This window comes from Saccopteryx bilineata, chromosome 3 (assembly GCF_036850765.1).
Source record: "Saccopteryx bilineata isolate mSacBil1 chromosome 3, mSacBil1_pri_phased_curated, whole genome shotgun sequence".
Lineage (NCBI taxonomy): Eukaryota > Metazoa > Chordata > Mammalia > Chiroptera > Emballonuridae > Saccopteryx > Saccopteryx bilineata.
In genome coordinates, this window is record NC_089492.1 from 235,600,187 (window position 1) to 235,618,956 (window position 18,770).

The following is an 18,770-nucleotide window of genomic DNA, read 5'->3' on the forward strand; positions in this document are numbered from 1 at the left end:
TCGTGGACATAGATAAAAGTGCAGTGGTTACCAGAGGGAAGGGAGTGTGGGGGAAAGGAATTGGAAGGGGGTGGAGGAAAGGGTATAAAGAGGGATAAATTTAAGGTAACAGAAAATGATGTGACTTTGGGTGATGGGTATTCAACATAATAAACAGTTTAAATGCTTTAGAAATGTTTACCTTAAACCTTTGTACTCTTATTGATTATGTCACTATGTTAAAAGTAATTTTCTAAATAAAATTTAAAAATTAAAAAAGGAAGGAAGGAAGGAAGGAAGGGGAAAGAAAGAAAAGAAAGAAAGGAAGGAAGGAAGGAAGGAAGGAAGGAAGGAAGGAAGGAAGGAAGGAAGGAAGGAAGGAAGGAAGGAAGGAAGGGAGGGAGGGAAAGAAAAAAAGAAAAGGAGGGAAAAAAAAGAAAGTACTATCTGGAGAGCACAGTCTTGAGAATATATTGTACCTCCTATGCAAAAAATACTATACCAGAGATCAGAGAAAGGTACAGGGGATCCTCAGGTTACCATAGTCTCAACATACATTCTGAGTTTACAATGCTCACACCCATAAATACTTTAAAAAATTGAAACATGAGGGTTTCAGCTTACACCATAGTGTCATATCTACAAACTGTGTGGGTTTGGTTGCACACAGCAAAAGAATACATAGTATTCTTTATCTTTGGCTTAGTTGTGTTTTTATGTTCTAGATTATGATTTTACAACTGTGTTAAGTAAATGACTTAGTCTAGGGTGTGCTTCAGTTTACACCAAAATTCAGGTTACGTCACTGTGTAGGAATAAACCTGTGTCATAACGTTAAACACTAATATGTTGAATATTTTTTCTCTTTTGGAAAATGAAAATATTATCAATTAGGTTTAATAGCAATAAATGAACTAACTGGATACTTTTGATATATGTTATTTGAAAAGTAACAAAGTCACACCTGCCATAAAATATCTTCTGCACTGACTTGCTAACAGGCTGGAATTTACAGACTCAAAAGTCATTCCTTGAGTTAAAAATATGTTTCAAAAGACCTAGTTAACTTGAAAATACATTACCACAAAAGAACATAATGAAAAAAGGTTTTTTGAAATTAAGATAAGTATCGGAAACATTAACATTGTTTTACAAACTCTAATTAACCCATGTGTAGTTATTCATAATTACCTGAAGCTCTCTAATTTATACAGTACTAACATACTCAAAGGCAAATTTTAATTCCATCAATTCTCAGTTACTGAACTTGTGACCTTAGACCTATTTTCTTACTGTAATGAAGAAGGCTGTCTCTATAACACTCATCAGATCAAAGATTTTGGGGAAAAGGAAATTCATTTGATTGTTAACCTTTGGAAATTACAAATTTCAAAATATATCACACTGCCCAAAATGAATAATCCCAAGGGAAACACCCAGCTTTTGATCATCTTCATGTTCTTAGATAATCTTTGTTAAAATCAATATTTTTGCCACTGTAATTCCAAAAGGTTATCATAGAAGAAGAGCTAACACGAATCTCTGCACTTCAGTAGGAAGTGATTGCAAGAAGAAAGAAGGGGACACCGAAGGGCTTCATTGTCACATCCTGCTAGCAAAGCTTGGGATGTAATGTTGGGACCCCTGAAGGGTCCAGACAAGGCATATTGATGTCTTAGCAGTCTAGGCTTTGTTGTTGCTATTGTTGTTTTGTTTGACTTTTTTTTTAGTGTATTTCATTCATTTTTGGAGTTTGCTTTAATTTTAAAATTCTCATTATTAAATGCATGGTGAGAATATGAGATTAGGTATTTCCAAGGACTTCTACTGTGCTTATGTGCACATTCAATTTAGATAATAGGCCAGAGTTTTTCAAACTGTTGAAACTAGAAGTGGAAATTATTGGCAACATTTAATGATACTTAGGGCTCTCATCAAGACTAAATGTTCCATGAGACAATAATAAAGGTAATTTTGTCTTTGGGAAAAAAAATGTGGTTTTATCATAGGAAATCACCACCAATTATGATGAGTTTTCTTAGAGGTAAGTTATGTATATAATCAGTCTCTCTCTGTCTATCCCTCCCATTCACCCCCCCCCCATTACTTTTACAAATATGTCATAAGGTTTTTGGTTTTGTCTTTTTTTTTAACCTATTTCCCTTTTTTCAACTGCTCCCCAAACCAGCTACTTCACTTCTGAATGACTCTGTAACCCCTTTAGTCAGTTAAGTGCCCATTTTTCGTGCTTGAATAGGACTTAACTTACCTCACCTCTAGAACTTAGTGCTCAAATGTGTGGAGTACTAAATGCATACTATTCTGATGTCATTCATCATCTAAAGTCTCCTAGTAAAGTTATTTGTGTACTGTAAGTGTATGAAGGCAGCAGTCACAGTTATTCCTTTATGCATTCCCAACAGAGCTAGACACAGTAATCTGGAATCAGTAAAGGCCTTTGTACATGCTGTTCCCTTTACCAGAAATGTTCTTCCCCATATCTTCACAGGGCTCACTCCCCCACTGCCTGTTTGTCCTCTCTGTCTCTATGACAGCTTCTCATGTTACCCTCCCATAAACACCCTACTCTCACCATCCAGTCATTCCTTGTCCCTGTCCAAGTTCATTTTTCTGTATGGTTCTTACCATAGCTAGGATTGTTGTATAATTTACTTACTTATTTCTGCCCTCTCCTCTGGAACATAAGCTCCAAAGGAACAAGGACTCTCTGCTATTTATTGATGAATCTCTAGAAACTCACCAGTGTTTGGCCTGTAATAATAGGTGCTAAATTAATATCAGGTAAATATTTAAGTCACTAAATAAAAGTTTGATGAGTTAAAATAAATGTGAATATAATAAAACATCCCTTACTCAAGGGTAAAACTTATTTTAAGAGTGTGGTATGTAAAATGTAAAATCTGCCAAGTTCCTCTTGTTCGGAGGGAATAGACGTGTGTGTAACATTTAGTGTGACCTTTTGCATTGTTCTCAAAGGGTTGAAGAGTGCAGTGAAATATAGGTCATAATTGTCCATGAGAAATAAAGTGCAAGCCATAAATGGGAGCCAAATGTGTAATTTTAAACTTCCTAGCAGCCACATTAAAAAAAAAGAAACAGGTGAAATTACTTGTAATAGATATTTTCTTAGCCTAGAATAAACAAAATATCACTTCATCATGCAATCTATATTAAAAATTACCAATAACATATTTTATATTTTTTCTATTTGTACTACTATATATTCAAAGCCAAGAACTATTTTATGTTTAGAGCACATCTCCATTCAGACTAGTGTTTAACAGTCATGTATGGCTAGTGGCGACCATGTCAGAAAATGCAAATCTCAGTAATTATTATTCTTTGTATGTGCTTTTCTTTTTTGCACATTCGTGTATGCAAACTTTCTGTCTTTTGGCTGTGGCGACCACTGCCTCAGGGAGGATCAGGAGTATTACCAGAAGGATGGTTGTTCATCTTTTAGATGGACTGTATTGCCTAGTTTTAGTCTTTCAGAAAATAGAATTGTGGAGCACACAGTATACAAACAGTATTAAGGAATAATCCCAAGTTTTTTTAAAAGAGAAAAACAATTTCTAAATTCCAGAAATTTCCTTTTCGATATCCTGAGTGAAGCATGGATGTCTAAACACAGCTTTTATTGTCTGTAACTGAGAACACAGAATATGAATTAAGGGCAGTTCCCTTGTGGTCAAGGGGCAGAAACGGGGGAACTAAAGAAATGAAATATTGTCACAGGTAACAAGAACAGAACACTAACAAGGTCCTGCAACACAAACGAGTGGAAATAGCCATAGCAAAGGATGGTGTTTTGGAAGACAAGATCCTTACAGCACACCTCCTAAGTCTCTTTCTGTGCTTACAGGTCCTAGAAGTTCCCACATTCAGATAGGGACACAAAAGGAAGCTGAGAATCAGCCTGCAGTTGCCTGCCAAGGGGCTTGCTGTACATGAGACAAAAGAACCAGGAGTTCATGGGGTGAACAGCCCAAAGGTGAGAGCTAACAGAAAGTGGAGCCTAGTCTTTTAAACAACTATATCCTCTACTGAACGGCTAGGTAAAGAGCCCAGGCAGTGGAGGAGAAGGTCACACTGCTTGTGCTGAGAGCAGTCATCACCTGGTACATCTGTCACATGCCTAAGCATGCTGGACCAAGGGCAGAGACTTGATGACCAAAGATTTGCAGAAATGATGGCTCCTCAACCGGGCAACAGTAAGCATTCATGGAAATGGCCAATACAGGACAAGGACAATACCACACATCTGTTACCATAATGCTTAATTAATGTTAAGTCTGCCCCTTTGCCCAGTGCCACGTGATCAAAGGGAAAGAGTAAGAAGTAGGAGAAATCCTGAAAGACTGTCCTTTACCTGAAAGGCACCATTTTACATCAACTTGCAAGGTCAAGTTTATTCCAGTGCCTCAGAGAACAAAGAGAATTACTTTGTTTTCCTCCCTCCCTCCCTTCTGTAAATCTGATTAGTGGCGTAATTTTTAGCTCATATTATAAACTTAAACTAAGTAAAGACTAGGCTATTAAAGACACGTTAGTGAGTGATTGATCAATGAAAGGTAAAGGAGACCATCTTAGCTGTCTAAGATGCAAGGCTCTGAAGATGGTGAGTGTACAGCCCTGGGGCAGGTCTTATCAAACAAAATGTGCATATCTAGTCCTCCTAGGATCTAGTTAGAATACAGTCTAGTCCAGGCATGGCCAACATACGGCCCATGAGTTTATGTGGCCCACAATTAAATTTTTAATATTCTCCGCTACTTTAAAATCTCAGCTACTCAGAAGCAGAAGCGTCTTTGATTATTGGAAATCGAGATATTTGAGAAGATAGTGATACGTGGAATTCTGTGACTAATCTAGGGTTAACTTCCAATAATTGGTCAAATGGATTCACTATATTTCTTTATTTTTTTAAAAAATTCTTTTATAAAGATTTACAACTTTTGTACTCGCCTGTACTCGATATTGTATATTAAAATTTTTTTCACTCACATTTATTCATAAACAAATTACACAATAAAATTTTGTTTACTTAAATGAATCATTCTGGTATTTAACTTTTTTTTTTTCATTTTTCCGAAGCTGGAAATGGGAAGGCAGTCAGACAGACTCCCGCATGTACCCGACCGGGATCCACCCGGCACGCCCACCAGGGGGCGATGTTCTGCCCACCAGGGGGCGATGCTCTGCCCCTTTGGGGTGTCGCTCTGTTGCATCCAGAGCCATTCTAGCACCTGAGGCAGAGGCCACAGAGCCATCCCCAGCACCCGGGCCATCTTTGCTCCAATGGAGCCTCGGCTGCAGGAGGGGAAGAGAGAGACAGAGAGAAAGGAGAGGGGGAGGGGTGGAGAAGCAGATGGGCGCTTCTCCTGTGTGCCCTGGCCAGGAATCGAACCTGGGACTCCTGCACGCCAGGCCAACGCTCTACTGCTGAGCCAACCGGCCAGGGCCACATTTTTTAATTTTAATATTTCCTCCAGCCAGTGAAAAAATTTTTCTTTCTAATCTGGCCCTGGGGCAAAAACTGTTGGCCAGGCCTTGTAGTCTGTAGTTCTGAGGTGTGGCTGAGACTCTGCATTTCAAATAAACTCCCAGGTAATGCTAATGTTACTTGCTCTAAAGACCACACTTAGGTAGCAGAGACATAGAAGATGTATACATCACAAACTTCTTACAAGCAGTTGTCAAAGACCCCTGACATAGAAGGTGACTATCAAAGTTTAATTGTATGTGGGTTAAAAAGTATGAAGGCTCTGGCCGGTTGGCTCAGTGGTAGAGCGTTGGCCTGGCGTGCGGAGGTCCTGGTTCGATTCCCGGCCAGGGCACACAGGAAAAGCGCCCATCTGCTTCTCCACCCCTCCCCCTCTCCTTCCTCTCTGTCTCTCTCTTCCCCTCCCGCAGCCGAGGCTCCATTGGAGCAAAGATGGCCTGGGCGCTGGGGATGACTCCTTGGCCTCTGCCCCAGGCGCTGGAGTGGCTCTGGTCACAACAAACGACGCCTGGGAGGGGCAGAGCATCACCCCCTGGTGGGCAGAGCATCGCCCCCTGGTGGGCAGAGTGTAGTCCCCTGGTGGGTGTGCCAGGTGGATCCCGGTCGGGCGCATGCGGGAGTCTGTCTGACTGTCTCTCCCGTTTCCAGCTTCAGAAAAATACAAAAAAAAAAAAAAAAGTATGAAAAAATGTCATCAGAAAACTGATAATGCCAACAGTCTGGGAAGAAGTTTCTAAGAGTTAGGATGTGAGCATACACCAAGGTTGATAGTTTTGTGAATGAAAACCACAAAGCTCAAACTGAGCCCATCTCCAAGGGGCAGAGAGGGCAGCGTTCCGCAGGTCTCCCTCACAGAATGCTGGGTCTAGGTGCTGGCAATGTCTTCCTCACAGGCATAGAAACACCTAGTGACAAAGGCTGATATTAAACAACCTCGCCTGTCCTTTAAATAGAACTGTGGAGTGATTTCCTTATTGAACAGAGAAAAAGGGATAAAATCTCTGACTTTTGGAACTTACGTCATCTGCCGTCACTGTCATCACACTCCTGCTTTTCTTCATTATAGAGATGAGAAATATCCCCTCTTAGGAAGTCTGTTATTCAGTGTAGCTTTGCTGTCACTTTTTAAACACCTACAAAGGAAAAAACATCACACACAAAATAAACAATTTGGTATTAGTTAAACACATATTTATATTCTCAAAATTAATGTTTGAATGTATGCAATATATACACATAAGTAAATATCACAATTTACCAAGCCAGTTCAATCTGACATGTGAGAAAAAAAGGTCATAAAATACAAAAATCCAAGAAATAAGTGCAAAGCTATTTGGGAGGAGAAAACTTATAACAACCGGGCTCCCAAATGATCAATGATCATTAAGAATGTAGATATATATGTATTTGTAAAAGGTTTTGTATTTAAAAAGTACTACCTCATACACTATTTCATTTGATCCCCATAATAGTCTGTAAAGTTATGTTCATCTTTTCTTTTTTCTAATGAGAGAACAGAGGATCAGAAGAATAATGTGGCCAAGGTAACAGCTAAAACATGGCAGATTTATAACAAGAAATATGACCCCTTGATACTATTGTCTAAAAAGAAAGGAAAAAGAAGAAAAGTAAACCAACACTAAAAAGTATACATAATCAAACAATTCTTAATTTCCAGGTTATTATTAGTTTAAACCTCATGCATGAATGATACGCAGACAAGCGTTTATCACAGAGAATTTGAGCAACCAGTAGATAAAAAGAGAATTCCCTGATTAAATCACACAAACCTGAGCATTCGAGGTAGAGGCACTGTAATTCATGACATCAGCTTTGTGTAAATCACTGGAAGTCACTTCAGAAACAACTTCAGTAACCTTACCAAAATTTAAGGGTGTATCATGGTTGTGGAAGCTCCAAAGAAAAACTAGTCTCTGACTAGTAAAACAAGCCCAAATTTAAAGTTCAGGCATATGATAGTCTACAAGAGAATATGTAGAACTCTGAATGTGCAGAATTGAACTGGCAAAGATATACTACAGAAATCATCAAATCCAAGAAGCGTTATCTATATGGTACTTTCTCAAGACCTTGGTAAAGAAAATGTCCTGTATTGTGGCTGAGCTCAAGAAGCTCCTGTTTTTTCACTTGGTACATTCAAATTCTTAATACATGCCTGATTTGAAAAGTCTGCCTCTGCAACATGAAGATATATATAGATTAAGAGAGTAATGAAATGGTAGTTATGTGTCTAGGAATACTAAGTAGTGTCATTGTACCATCACCCAGGAAACCAGGGTTGAATTTCTACCACATAATTTGACTATATTATGCAGGAATTGGCAGCAAAACTAAGAATAGATAAGAGAGTGGGGTGAGGGAGAAACTTCACCTTTTAGAGTTCTAAGGAGAGAACCCTACAGGCTTGTAAGAAGTTTGATTCCAGGCCCTGGCCAGTTGGCTCAGTGGTGGAGCGTCGGCCCGGTGTGTGGAGGTCCCCAGTTCGATTCCCAGCCAGGGCACACAGGAGAGGCACCCATCTGCTTCTCCATCCCTCCCCCTCTCCTTCCTCTCTGTCTCTCTCTTCCCCTCCCGCAGCCGAGGCTCCATTGGAGCAAAAGGCGGCCCGGGCCCTGGGGATGGCTCCTTGGCCTCTGCCCCAGGCGCTAGAGTGGCTCTGGTCGCGGCAGAGCGATGACCCGGATGGGCAGAGCATTGCCCCCTGGTGGGCGTGCCGGGTGGATCCGGTCGGGCGCATGCGGGAGTCTGTCTGACTGCCTCCCCGTTTCCAGCTTCAGAAAAAAGAAGAAAAAAAAAAAAAAGAAAAAAAAAGAAGTTTGAGTCTATAAGCCGAGGAAAAGAACTTCCTCAGCACACAGCAAGAGATGTTTACAATTGCTTAGCTCTTCTAACACTGTCCTATGAGGAGAGGGCAGACTCTCAGGGATTTACCCCAAGGCTGCTTGAAACCTACCAAAAGCAGACAAGTAACAGATATTTTATCACAGAGTTATAGCCAATCTTGAGTGCCTCTATAAGGTGGAACCTGAAAATAAAAGTTTATACTCATAAGCTTAAAAAAAAGCAAGATTTAAAATTTAAGTGTTATATACAGGACATAGAATTAGATACACCTAATGATTAGAATTCTATAAAAATACAAGCATAGAAAAATATTAAAGAACCTATGTAAAAAGAGTAAAATAGTAACAGTGGACATTTTGTGAGTTATAGGAGGTTATCATTTCTCAAATTTTTCAGATTTTTTATGATGTATTATTTTATGAGCCAAAAAATTATATAGATGTAGGTATATTTAAAAAATGCAGGTATATTTAAAGTAGGTTTATAGTTGTTGGTATAGAAAATAATACATTAATAAATAACAATAATAAACTGTGTTTTGCATACTCACAACTGTATATCTACTTTTGCCCCATTTTGTATATTTGTAGATAGATAGATGATATAGTTATAGATAGATATAGATATAGATATAGATATAGATATAGATATAGATATAGATATAGATATAGATATAGATATAGATATAGATATAGATATAGATATAGATATAGATAGATATAGATATAGATATAGATGGGACCAGAAATTATAAGAGACTATTAACTTATTTTTAAAATTATTTTATTCCTATAAAACTTAGGGTATCATATATTTGGAGGGTCAGTTTTTGAAAAGTAAATGGTATCTATAATGTTAGATGAAGAAACTAAGAAATGATGACAGGCTAAGACCCAAATTTTAGGTCACAGCCAGTTGACAAATTGTAATCTCTTAAATACATTCAAGGAGAGTGACAGCTGGATTCACACAGTTAATAAAATACATGAAGCATTATATTATTTCACAATGTAAAATGAAATATATAAGACTGATAAGTTTAGCATAAAGATTATCAAGATGCAAATGTTATTTGCAGTCAATTTCAAAGAACCATAATTAGTAGGTTCTGGTCTATGAAAAAAATAAGAAAATCAAAGTGATCTCTAACAAATAGTTTCATATATTGAATTAGTAAGAAAATCAATGAGGTAAATTTACTTTTTTTTAGTGAGAGAGACAGAGAGAGGGACAGACAGGAAGAGAGAAAGATGATAAGCATCAATTCTTTGTTATAGCATCTTTGCTGTTCATTGATTGCTTTCTCATATGTGCCTTGACCAGAGGCTCCAGCTGAGCCAGTGACCCCTTGGTCAAGCCAGACACCTTGGGCTCAAGCCAGCAACCTTGGGCTTCAAGCCTGTGATGACCTTTGGGCTCAAGCTAGCAACCATGGGGTCATGTCTATGATTCCATGTTCAAGTCAGGAACCTCGCGCTCAAGCTGGCGACTTCGGGGTTTCAAACGCAGGCTGATGTTCTATCCACTGTGTCATTGCCTGCTCAGCTACTTTTTATCTTATGTCCATTTTGGTTGGCAGGAAATGCACTTAAAACTAGGAATAAACAACACAACTGTGGTAGAAATGTCTAGACTAGCTTCGGCAGGGAGGAGCAATGATCACCAGGATTCTCCTGCAAAAATAAAGAGTAAGACCTTAACTACATCTTCTAAGACTTGTGTAAGACATTATGAGATACAAATACAAAGCAAATCCAGTCTTTAAGAAGTTTAGGTTTATATTGGAAAGATAGACATACACATATTACATAGGTACCCTGGTACATAGTAGGTACTCAAAAATGTTTGTAAAATGAGTGAATCAAAGAATGTAATAAATGCTGAAATCCTATATGTGAATAAAACTCTATCAGATAAAGAAGTAGTTGGTGTTGAATTTCAGGGAAGACTTCAGAAAGGAAATGGGGATTCTTTTCAGCCTTAAATAATAAGTAGAATTTGTTTAGTGGAGATAATAAAGAATAATATGGTGTGCAAAAAATATGAAAAGAAATTTAATAAACTATGGGTGTAATACCTGAAGGAAGATGCAATGTTAAAGAAATTTATGACAAGCAGAAAGATAAAATGTTCCAGGACAACATCAGGAGATGTTTTGGCAAGCTAGAGCATTTTTTTGAGGTCTAAGCCATGAAAATAAATTTAAGTTTTATGCCACTTTGAGTGCGAGAGCTTATTAGATAAATTCATGTGCCTTCAATTGAAAGCATGCCTGGCTATGAAAAGAAGGATATGAAGTAACAAGGCAATTTTCCAAATGTTCTACATTTAAAAATATATTATTCTATATTCAGGAATACAACCCAACATCTGTTATATAAAACAAAAAGAGAGAAAGAGAAGGAGATGTTATTTTCTGGTTATTCCTCATTGGCCCTTTGAGATCTACTCCTCAATCTTTGTCATCCTGCCTGTGCCCTGGGAGGCTGCTCCTTGGTGACTGTGTCCATGGCTCTCTAGCCCTCTAGTTCCTGGAGGTGTTCAGCCAATGGGAAACAAAGGCAACGGATTGGAGAGCAGGAAGAAAGAGAAGTTCTTCTCTGCTGACCATGGTGTAAGCACTGGCTCTATTTTAAGTCACAATCGTGCAAGCATCCCTCTTCCCAAGTGACAAGTTTCCCTGGGTTCCATTAACTAATGTTTCCACTTCCCCTTCAGATATAGGAGCTGGTAGCTCTTTCCACTATTGCTAGCCTTATGATGCTTCATCACCCCTTCCTGCTTACCCTCAGCCCTGCCCACACCTGGTGTAAACAGTGCCTCCATTAAACTTATTCTACCTCTTTTGATGCAGGGACCTTGACTGGTAACAGATCTGTTCCAAAAAAATTTGCAAAGCCAGTGGGCAATTTTAAAATATCTTCCCTCAGTGTCTAGTACAGTGACTGACACAAAATAGGGTTTCAATAAATAATTGCTCAAAGAATGAGTGAGTAAAATATAGTTGGAGTTCTAGAGTGGTTTTATGGCTTTTAGAAAAGAAGATCAGCAGGCATTATATCAAGTTGCTTTTGTGATGCAGAAATAGTTTCACATCCTGGCTCTTTGGTGGTGATGATGATTCTGTTTGGCGTTCTGAAAAATGTTATATTTAATAGCATAGTATGATATAATATAATATTATATTATTATTACACAATATTATATAATATAATTTAATATATCATATGTTATAATATATTATTGTATGCTAAGAATAATATCAGAAAATAAGGGTTATATATGCCATACCGTTGCTGATTAGTGTCAGTTATCTTTTATTAAAGGCTAACATAGATTGAGAATTTATCTTATGCCTGTTTAAGTACTATGCATACCTGACTTCAAATATGTATTATAAAATCAGCCAACCAAATAAGATGGGAACAATAATCATAACAGGTGAGAAAAACAAGTCTTATCACAGAAACAAAATATGCCCAAAGTCACACATTCTGCTGGATCATACTAGATCATTTTGGCTCTAAAGCCAAGACTCTTAACCTATCACTATGCAGTTAATTGGATTTTATTCACACCTTTTCAAGGTACAAGTGAATGAAGAGATTTTTTAAAATTAGTTAATTAATTTTTTAATTTATTGGGATGACATGGTTTGCCAACCCATTCAGGAAAGAGACTCTGCCTGGAGTGGAGATGTTCCAGGGTAACATCAGGAGATGCTTTGGCAAGCTAGGATATTTTGCACAATGCAGTGTGCAGATGATGTTATACTGCACTACATACTTGAAACCTAAATGAAGTGATTTTTACCTCATATTCTTTTTTTTTTTTTTTTTTTGGCAGAGACAGAGAGAGTCAGAGAGAGGGACAGACAGGGACAGACAGACAGGAAGGGAGAGAGATGAGAAACATCAATTCTTCATTGCGGCTCCTTAGTTGTTCATTGATTTCTCATATGTGCCTTGACCTGGGGGCTACAGCAGACCGAGTGACCCCTTGCTCAAGCCAGCAATCTTGGGCTCAAGCTGGTGAGCCTTGCTCAGACCAGATGAGCCCACGCTCAAGCTGGTGACCCTGGGATCTCAAACCTGGGTCCCCCACATCCCAGTCCAATGCTCTATCCACTGTGCCACTGCCTGGTCAGGCTACCTCATATTCTGATGTCAGATATATTAGTTAAATGGATCAGTTTTCTGGAACCATGCTCTTCAATCATGTGAGGACAAACAGTAGTAATTTTAAAAAGATACTGAAGTTTTTATGTGCCTCAAATTTAAGGCAAATGTAGACAAGAGAAGAAGTCAGGTTCTCTTAATTTGAGATTATTCTTCTAATAGCAATATTTGCTTCTTAATAAATAGAGCACCATATGCTTCATTAAAATGAATTATTTATCAGACTTTCTAAGGTGATAAGTAAATATGATGACCATAAATTCCATTTCTGGCATATTATAATAGTTTTCCTGTGGTTTTATATTTCTCCACATAAAAGATACTTTTAAAGTTATATTAATCTTTTATAACAGTCTGTTATGTTCAAAGACTTCAGCATTTCTCATATAATTTTGTCTTTTCTATTTCTGCCTTCTCCCAAGAGATTTAAAAGCTAACATAAGGGAAAGGACCCTGGTTACTGTGACAATCATGTGAATTTCTCTTTCCACAGGTTTTAATAACCCCTGGCTGATAGAAATTTCAATGACTTAGATAATGATTTTAAGATACTATATCATGGGTACATGCTAGACTAAACCTTGAAGAAATGAGAAAAATTAGAGTAATATTTTGAGTTTTTAAGAAAGCTATTTTTTCCAATTTAAAGATTTCTCTTTATTCTAAGATAATGTTCAAAAAAGTTTTGTTTTATTTTTGTTGTTTGTGTGTGTGTAATTGGTTTTTTAAACATTCTGAACTTAATAGGGCACAGATATGTACTGGTTTGAATTCTTCTTCAATGAGTGCTTTCCATCTGCAATGTCAAATCTATTTCATCTCTTACAACATTTAGGCTGAATCCATAACTTCAGTTTATCACTGTATTAAATCACATTTCCTTCTTTTTTCTTGGCTCAATGTCCAGTCTGTGTGGGCCCATTCAGCAGCCAGTATGCAGAACTTGGCATGAGAAGAAGAAATGGTCTACTTTTTCTTCTTCCTTCATCCTTTCCTTTTCAGGTTCTGTTTCCACATTGAAACAGAGTGGGAGAGTTAATAAAAAGAAGCAAAACCCTTCTTATTTAATGGGGCATTTAACTGCAGTCCTCTACTGGGTGCTACTACTTCTCTGGAAAAAAATAGACTGTATACTGATGACCTCTCTAAGACAGGTGTTCAAATGCTGGCTCTCTTCTTAGGGGTAAGTAGGAACATTCCTATTGAGAAAAAAAATCACTTTTCTAGTCTCTGTATCTCCCACCCCCATAGGTACACATTGGAACTTTGGCTGATAGAGTCCCTTGAGCAAAAGTCTACTCTTTTGATTGAAGTAATGGCTTACGCCCCAGAATGAGCTCAAGCATCCTTGTCACACACACTAAGTGACAAGACTGTTTTGGTACTATCTCTTCTTGCCACTCTGCCCTCTCTCTTCATTTCTCTTTCCTCCTTGCTCAAAATGGCACAAAGAGCAGAGGAGGAAGTCTTCTGCATATGTGACCGATGGAAAAATGAGATACTGTGTCAGTTTTTTATCAATGTATTTCAGACCCAAGCCAACTCTTCTAAACTCTGTTTTGTGATGCTGGTGCTGAGACATTGCAAACTATATTTCACAGATTCTCTTCCTGGCTGGCTTCCTGTAGTGCTGATAAAGGGAATCATTAGTAGGAAACTGGAAGAAATTTTCAGAGAAGGGATTCTCTTTCTCCTTTCAGGGATGCAGACAAATTGGGCACGCCTACCTGACAGACCCAGAACCAGCCACATGATACCATCATCAGGTGTCTGCTCACTAAGTCACAGCAGCTTCTTGGTGGTTCCAGCACCTACTGTGGAGTACTCCATTTGCATTCCTAGACTCTCATAACACCATCGTCCTCTTTCTTCCCTCAGCATTAGAAATGGTAGCTGCTTCACTAATCTTTGGGTTACCTGGCTAGCCCCTTTTCACTTTCATCATTCAATACTTGTGTAATCAGTTTCTTGTATTAAATACCTTTTGTTTTCATAACCAAAACCTGAGAGATCCAGAAGCTAATCTTCCTTTTATTGAAGGCAACCTCCACCTCTAGAAGTGGTTCTTCATCTTCAATAGGCCGATAATTGCCTTCTTCAAAACCTCTTCCCATTCTATCCTCCTCCCACCCAGAGTCAGTTTATATGAGCAGCAGGAGGTTGCTGGAGTGATGAGAGGTGTCAGACCCAATATGGCATCCTCTCGAAGGGGGCTGCAGTTGTATACTGCTCTCCCTACAGAATGTGGGATATTTTTAAGACTTTTAGTCCTCTGTTTTGGGTTACCATCCCCATTTCTTGCTTAACAGGAAAAGTCCTATTCATCAATCTTTCAGATATAAAAATGTCTCTTTGGCTAATGATGATAATGTAATGGGACATGAGCTTTCCAGATCTTCTGTTTCTTAATGGCCTCAGCAGAAAACTTAAACACTGACAACTTTATGTCAGCCCTCTAATACTTTGGAAATTTTATGGATTCATAAAGTACAAATGTCTAAGAACCTCTACACTACACCAGTGTGGCTTAACTTTACAAAATAACTAGAATAAAGTCTATTTCAAGAAAAGAAGGGGGTGATGGACACACAACATAATGTGTCATGGACATATATACCTGAAACCCATGTGTTCCTTTGGACCAATGTCATCCCATTCAATTTAATTTCTAAATAAATAAATACATAAATATTTAAATATTTAAATATTTTTAAAAAAGAAGAATCTTCTGGTTGGGCTAGCAGCTAATGTACTATAAATTGGAAGAAAATGTTTGACAAAATGGAATCCAAATTGCTATCTCAATTTGCTGCCACACAGTGTCTAGCTATAGCTATCTACCTATCCTCAATTGTCAAGAGGATTGTAAAGGTGTTGGATTCTAATTATCCATAAACTTTATGAAACCAGAGAAATTTCAGGAAACTAACAGAAGTAAACAAAAACTGTAAAAACCAACTCTCTAGATTCAACACATGGGTAAACATGTCCAGAATCTGATACATAAAGTGAAAAACTCCCCCCGTGATTTGTAGGTACTGTTCTCATGACACTTTCAGAAACTTGGGACTCCTGCACTCAATTATAGCTGTTTTTGAATTAGACTGTTGGGGAGATAAATAGGAGACAAATGTGCTTCCTCCTAAAAATTGTTGTAGTGGGAAGCCAATAATGGAGAGCAAAGGAATTTAAGAAAACAAAGTGTGTATGTAATATGAAAAGACATTTTCTGTATAAAAGTTAAGACGATATGCACTCAACATTTAGATTTAAGCATTTCTGGAAGAGAAAAATCAGATTGTTTAATTAGGCAATAAGCATCAAGAACTTGAGAGATAAAAAACTAAAAGGTATTAAGAACTTAAACCATTAGCTTAGCCTTAAGGGAGGATAGTAAGAAGCTAGGAAAATTCCTTGCCAAGTGGAATGAGGAAAGTGAGCTGGCAGCTGATTCAAACTAGCTTCATCCAGCACCCTGGCTCACCTGCCTTCTTCTTCCTTGAACAACCAGTCCCTTAAGCATTGAGCCATCAAGAGAACAAGGTTCTGATTAGCATCAAATAATCTTAGGAACAAAGACTGAGGTCTGCTGACCACAAAGAGAGAGTTTGGGTCAAACTAGAGATAATATCTAGGTCTCAGTTGTATTTCTGCTCCAGGCCCAGAAAAGCAGCAAAATCAGATCAAGTGACGCCATGGCTGGCAACAGGACCAGATACAATGACCAATGACCCCCTACCTTAGCACTGACTGATCAGCAAAGACCATGACCTTGACTCTACACACTCATTCTAATGAATCACCATAGTAAGGGACACACTGGAAAGCTAATGAATATTCTATTGAGACTCTCCTGCTGAGACCTCCCCTAAAATTCCTGGCTATAGGAAACAGATAAAAACCTTTAAGACAAAAGACCCAGCATGTTCTCTCTCTCTCTCTCTCTCTCTCTCTCTCTCTCATTCTCTCTCTCTCCCTCTTCCTCTCCTTTGCACACCCACACCTTCTTTCTTCAGACATGTATTTTTTATTTCTTTCTCCTATGCTCTAAGGTTCCCCATGAGATTTGCAACCAGGGGAGCAGTGGGTGGCAGCAACTCGTCCTGGGCTAACCCCCTAAACCTGTCTCCAGAGCCCTTCTTTTGCATCTGTAACTCAATTCCTGCATCTGTGCAGCCCAGCTGGATCACTTCTTCTGCCTCTGTGACTTTCTTTCTAAAAGGCCAAGGCAGCTCCCTGAGCAGCCTGCTGAACATCCTCTTCTAGTGTACTTTCCCTGTGATGCTAAATAAACTTCCTCTTGTGCTAGAGTTCCTGGCTCTGAATTCTTTCTTTGCCTACCTTAAGACCCAAGAGATAGGCCTGACCTGTGCTGGCGCAGTGGATAAAGCGTCGACCTGGAAATGCTGAGGTCGCCGGTTCGAAACACTGGGCTTGCCTGGTCAAGGCACATATGGGAGTTGATGCTTCCAGCTCCTCCCCCCTGTCTCTCCCTTTCCTCTCTCTCTTCTCTCTAAAAATGAATAAACTAAAAAAAAAAAAACAATTAAATTTAAAAAAATGAAATTAAATTAAAAAAAAAAAGACCCAAGAGATAACATCACTGCCAACAAGTGATAGAAGAAACAAAGAAATAATGGCATTCTTTTAATAGTCATCAGACTGCAAGGTAGCTAAGGTAAAGGCTGCTTTGAAAAAAAAAAGCGTGTCTCCTGAACAACCACTTAGAACCAATTTCTTCTGTAAAATGTGTTCTCTCTCAATTACTAATAGGATACAAATGGAAATCAATTCATACGTTGACAAGAAAATTTGTTAGCATACAATTTGTTTGAATGAATACTAATTTCTGACAATATCAGAACAGAGAGAAAGTGACAAACTATTCCCATGTTTCTACTTGTATAAATTATGCTTTAATGAGTTTATTATTGAGTTTCTCTACAGTAAAAACTGTCTAAATGGGAAAGTTTTAAATAACTGAATTATTATGCTTATTTTAAAAAATATCACTGGTACCACTAATTAATCTTTTATAGTTTAAATGCCAGAAGGTGACATATAAATTTTTTGTTTCAGCCATTTTCAGTTCCTTTGTAAGTATTGAGAAAGGATAAAGATGCCTTATATTGAAATGGTATATCCAAGCCCTATATTCAAATCAATGAACAATACACATTATAAGCCCATGATGGCGAACCTATGACACACTGTCAGCACTGACACACGTAGCCATTTTTGATGACACGCGGCCGCATGCAGCTGCATACCAGAGAAGTATGGGGCCGCATGCTGAAAAGGATGTTTCATTCTCAGCTCCAGCACAGCCAGGTTCAGTAGCCAAGGATAAAACATTTGCTGTAGTGTAGACACTCTGTGCGGGGGTCTGTAGGCCAAAAGAACAGAACTCCAGCACAGAGCGTCTAGTTCTGGGACTTCCTGTTAGGCCATTAGAGGATCTTTGACCTCACTTCTGGTCAGCAGAGCAGGGAGCAGCGGAATGCCGTGGGGGACGCATCTCTGGGGGCCCTGTGATTCCCATTACCAGCAACCACATAACCACAGCAACCATCATCCAATCTACTGTTCTGGTGTTGTGGATTTCTACAATAGTTTACCATCATTACTGAGATAAGTGAGGGGGAGGCTGGGAGAGGCAAGGGCCTGTGCTATGGGTGCCAAAATTTGCCAAAAATCCAAGCATAACTCCGATGGTATGTCACTTCAAGAAAAAAACCATAATTTTGTGATATTTATAGTTTAAATAACAAAAATGTATAATTGTAATATATAACTGTATTTAATAAACCAAAAACTAATTATTTAACTTACCTGCTTAGTGACCTCTTTGTTCATCTGTCAGTCAGTTTCTTTTGTCGGTCTTGATATTATTTAACTTGTGTGGGGTGCCGTGAACTAAGATAAGTGAAGGGAGGTGGAATTCTTTAACTAACCTGCCTATTAGTGACTTTTTTGTTGCTGAATTTCATTGGCTAAATCTTCAATTGAAGGTTGGTATTTTGTACGCTTCAAGCCCAAGTAAGTGCTACTAACTTCATCTGTCAATCTGTTTCTTTTGTTGGTTTTGATATTATTTAATGCTGAGAATAAGGTCTCACAAAAGTACGTAGAGAGAAAAATTGTGAGTAAAGCCACTGCTATATTTTTCAGGGTGCTAAAAGTATTTGGTAATCGGTTCCAGGAACTCCAAATTTCCTGTT

General features: G+C 38.3%; 1 protein-coding gene across 1 annotated transcript in view; it reads right to left on the reverse strand.

Annotated features, from left to right (window-relative positions):
- Window positions 1–6,628, reverse strand: part of PDE4B (phosphodiesterase 4B) — a 549,769-nt gene extending 543,141 nt beyond the window's left edge. Inside the window, exon 1 of the mRNA XM_066268958.1 lies at window positions 6,526–6,628. Coding sequence (XP_066125055.1) covers window positions 6,526–6,567 — 42 coding nt within the window. The 5' untranslated portion in view covers window positions 6,568–6,628. The remainder of the gene's footprint in view (window positions 1–6,525) is intronic.
- Between the last annotated feature and the right edge of the window lie 12,142 nt (window positions 6,629–18,770).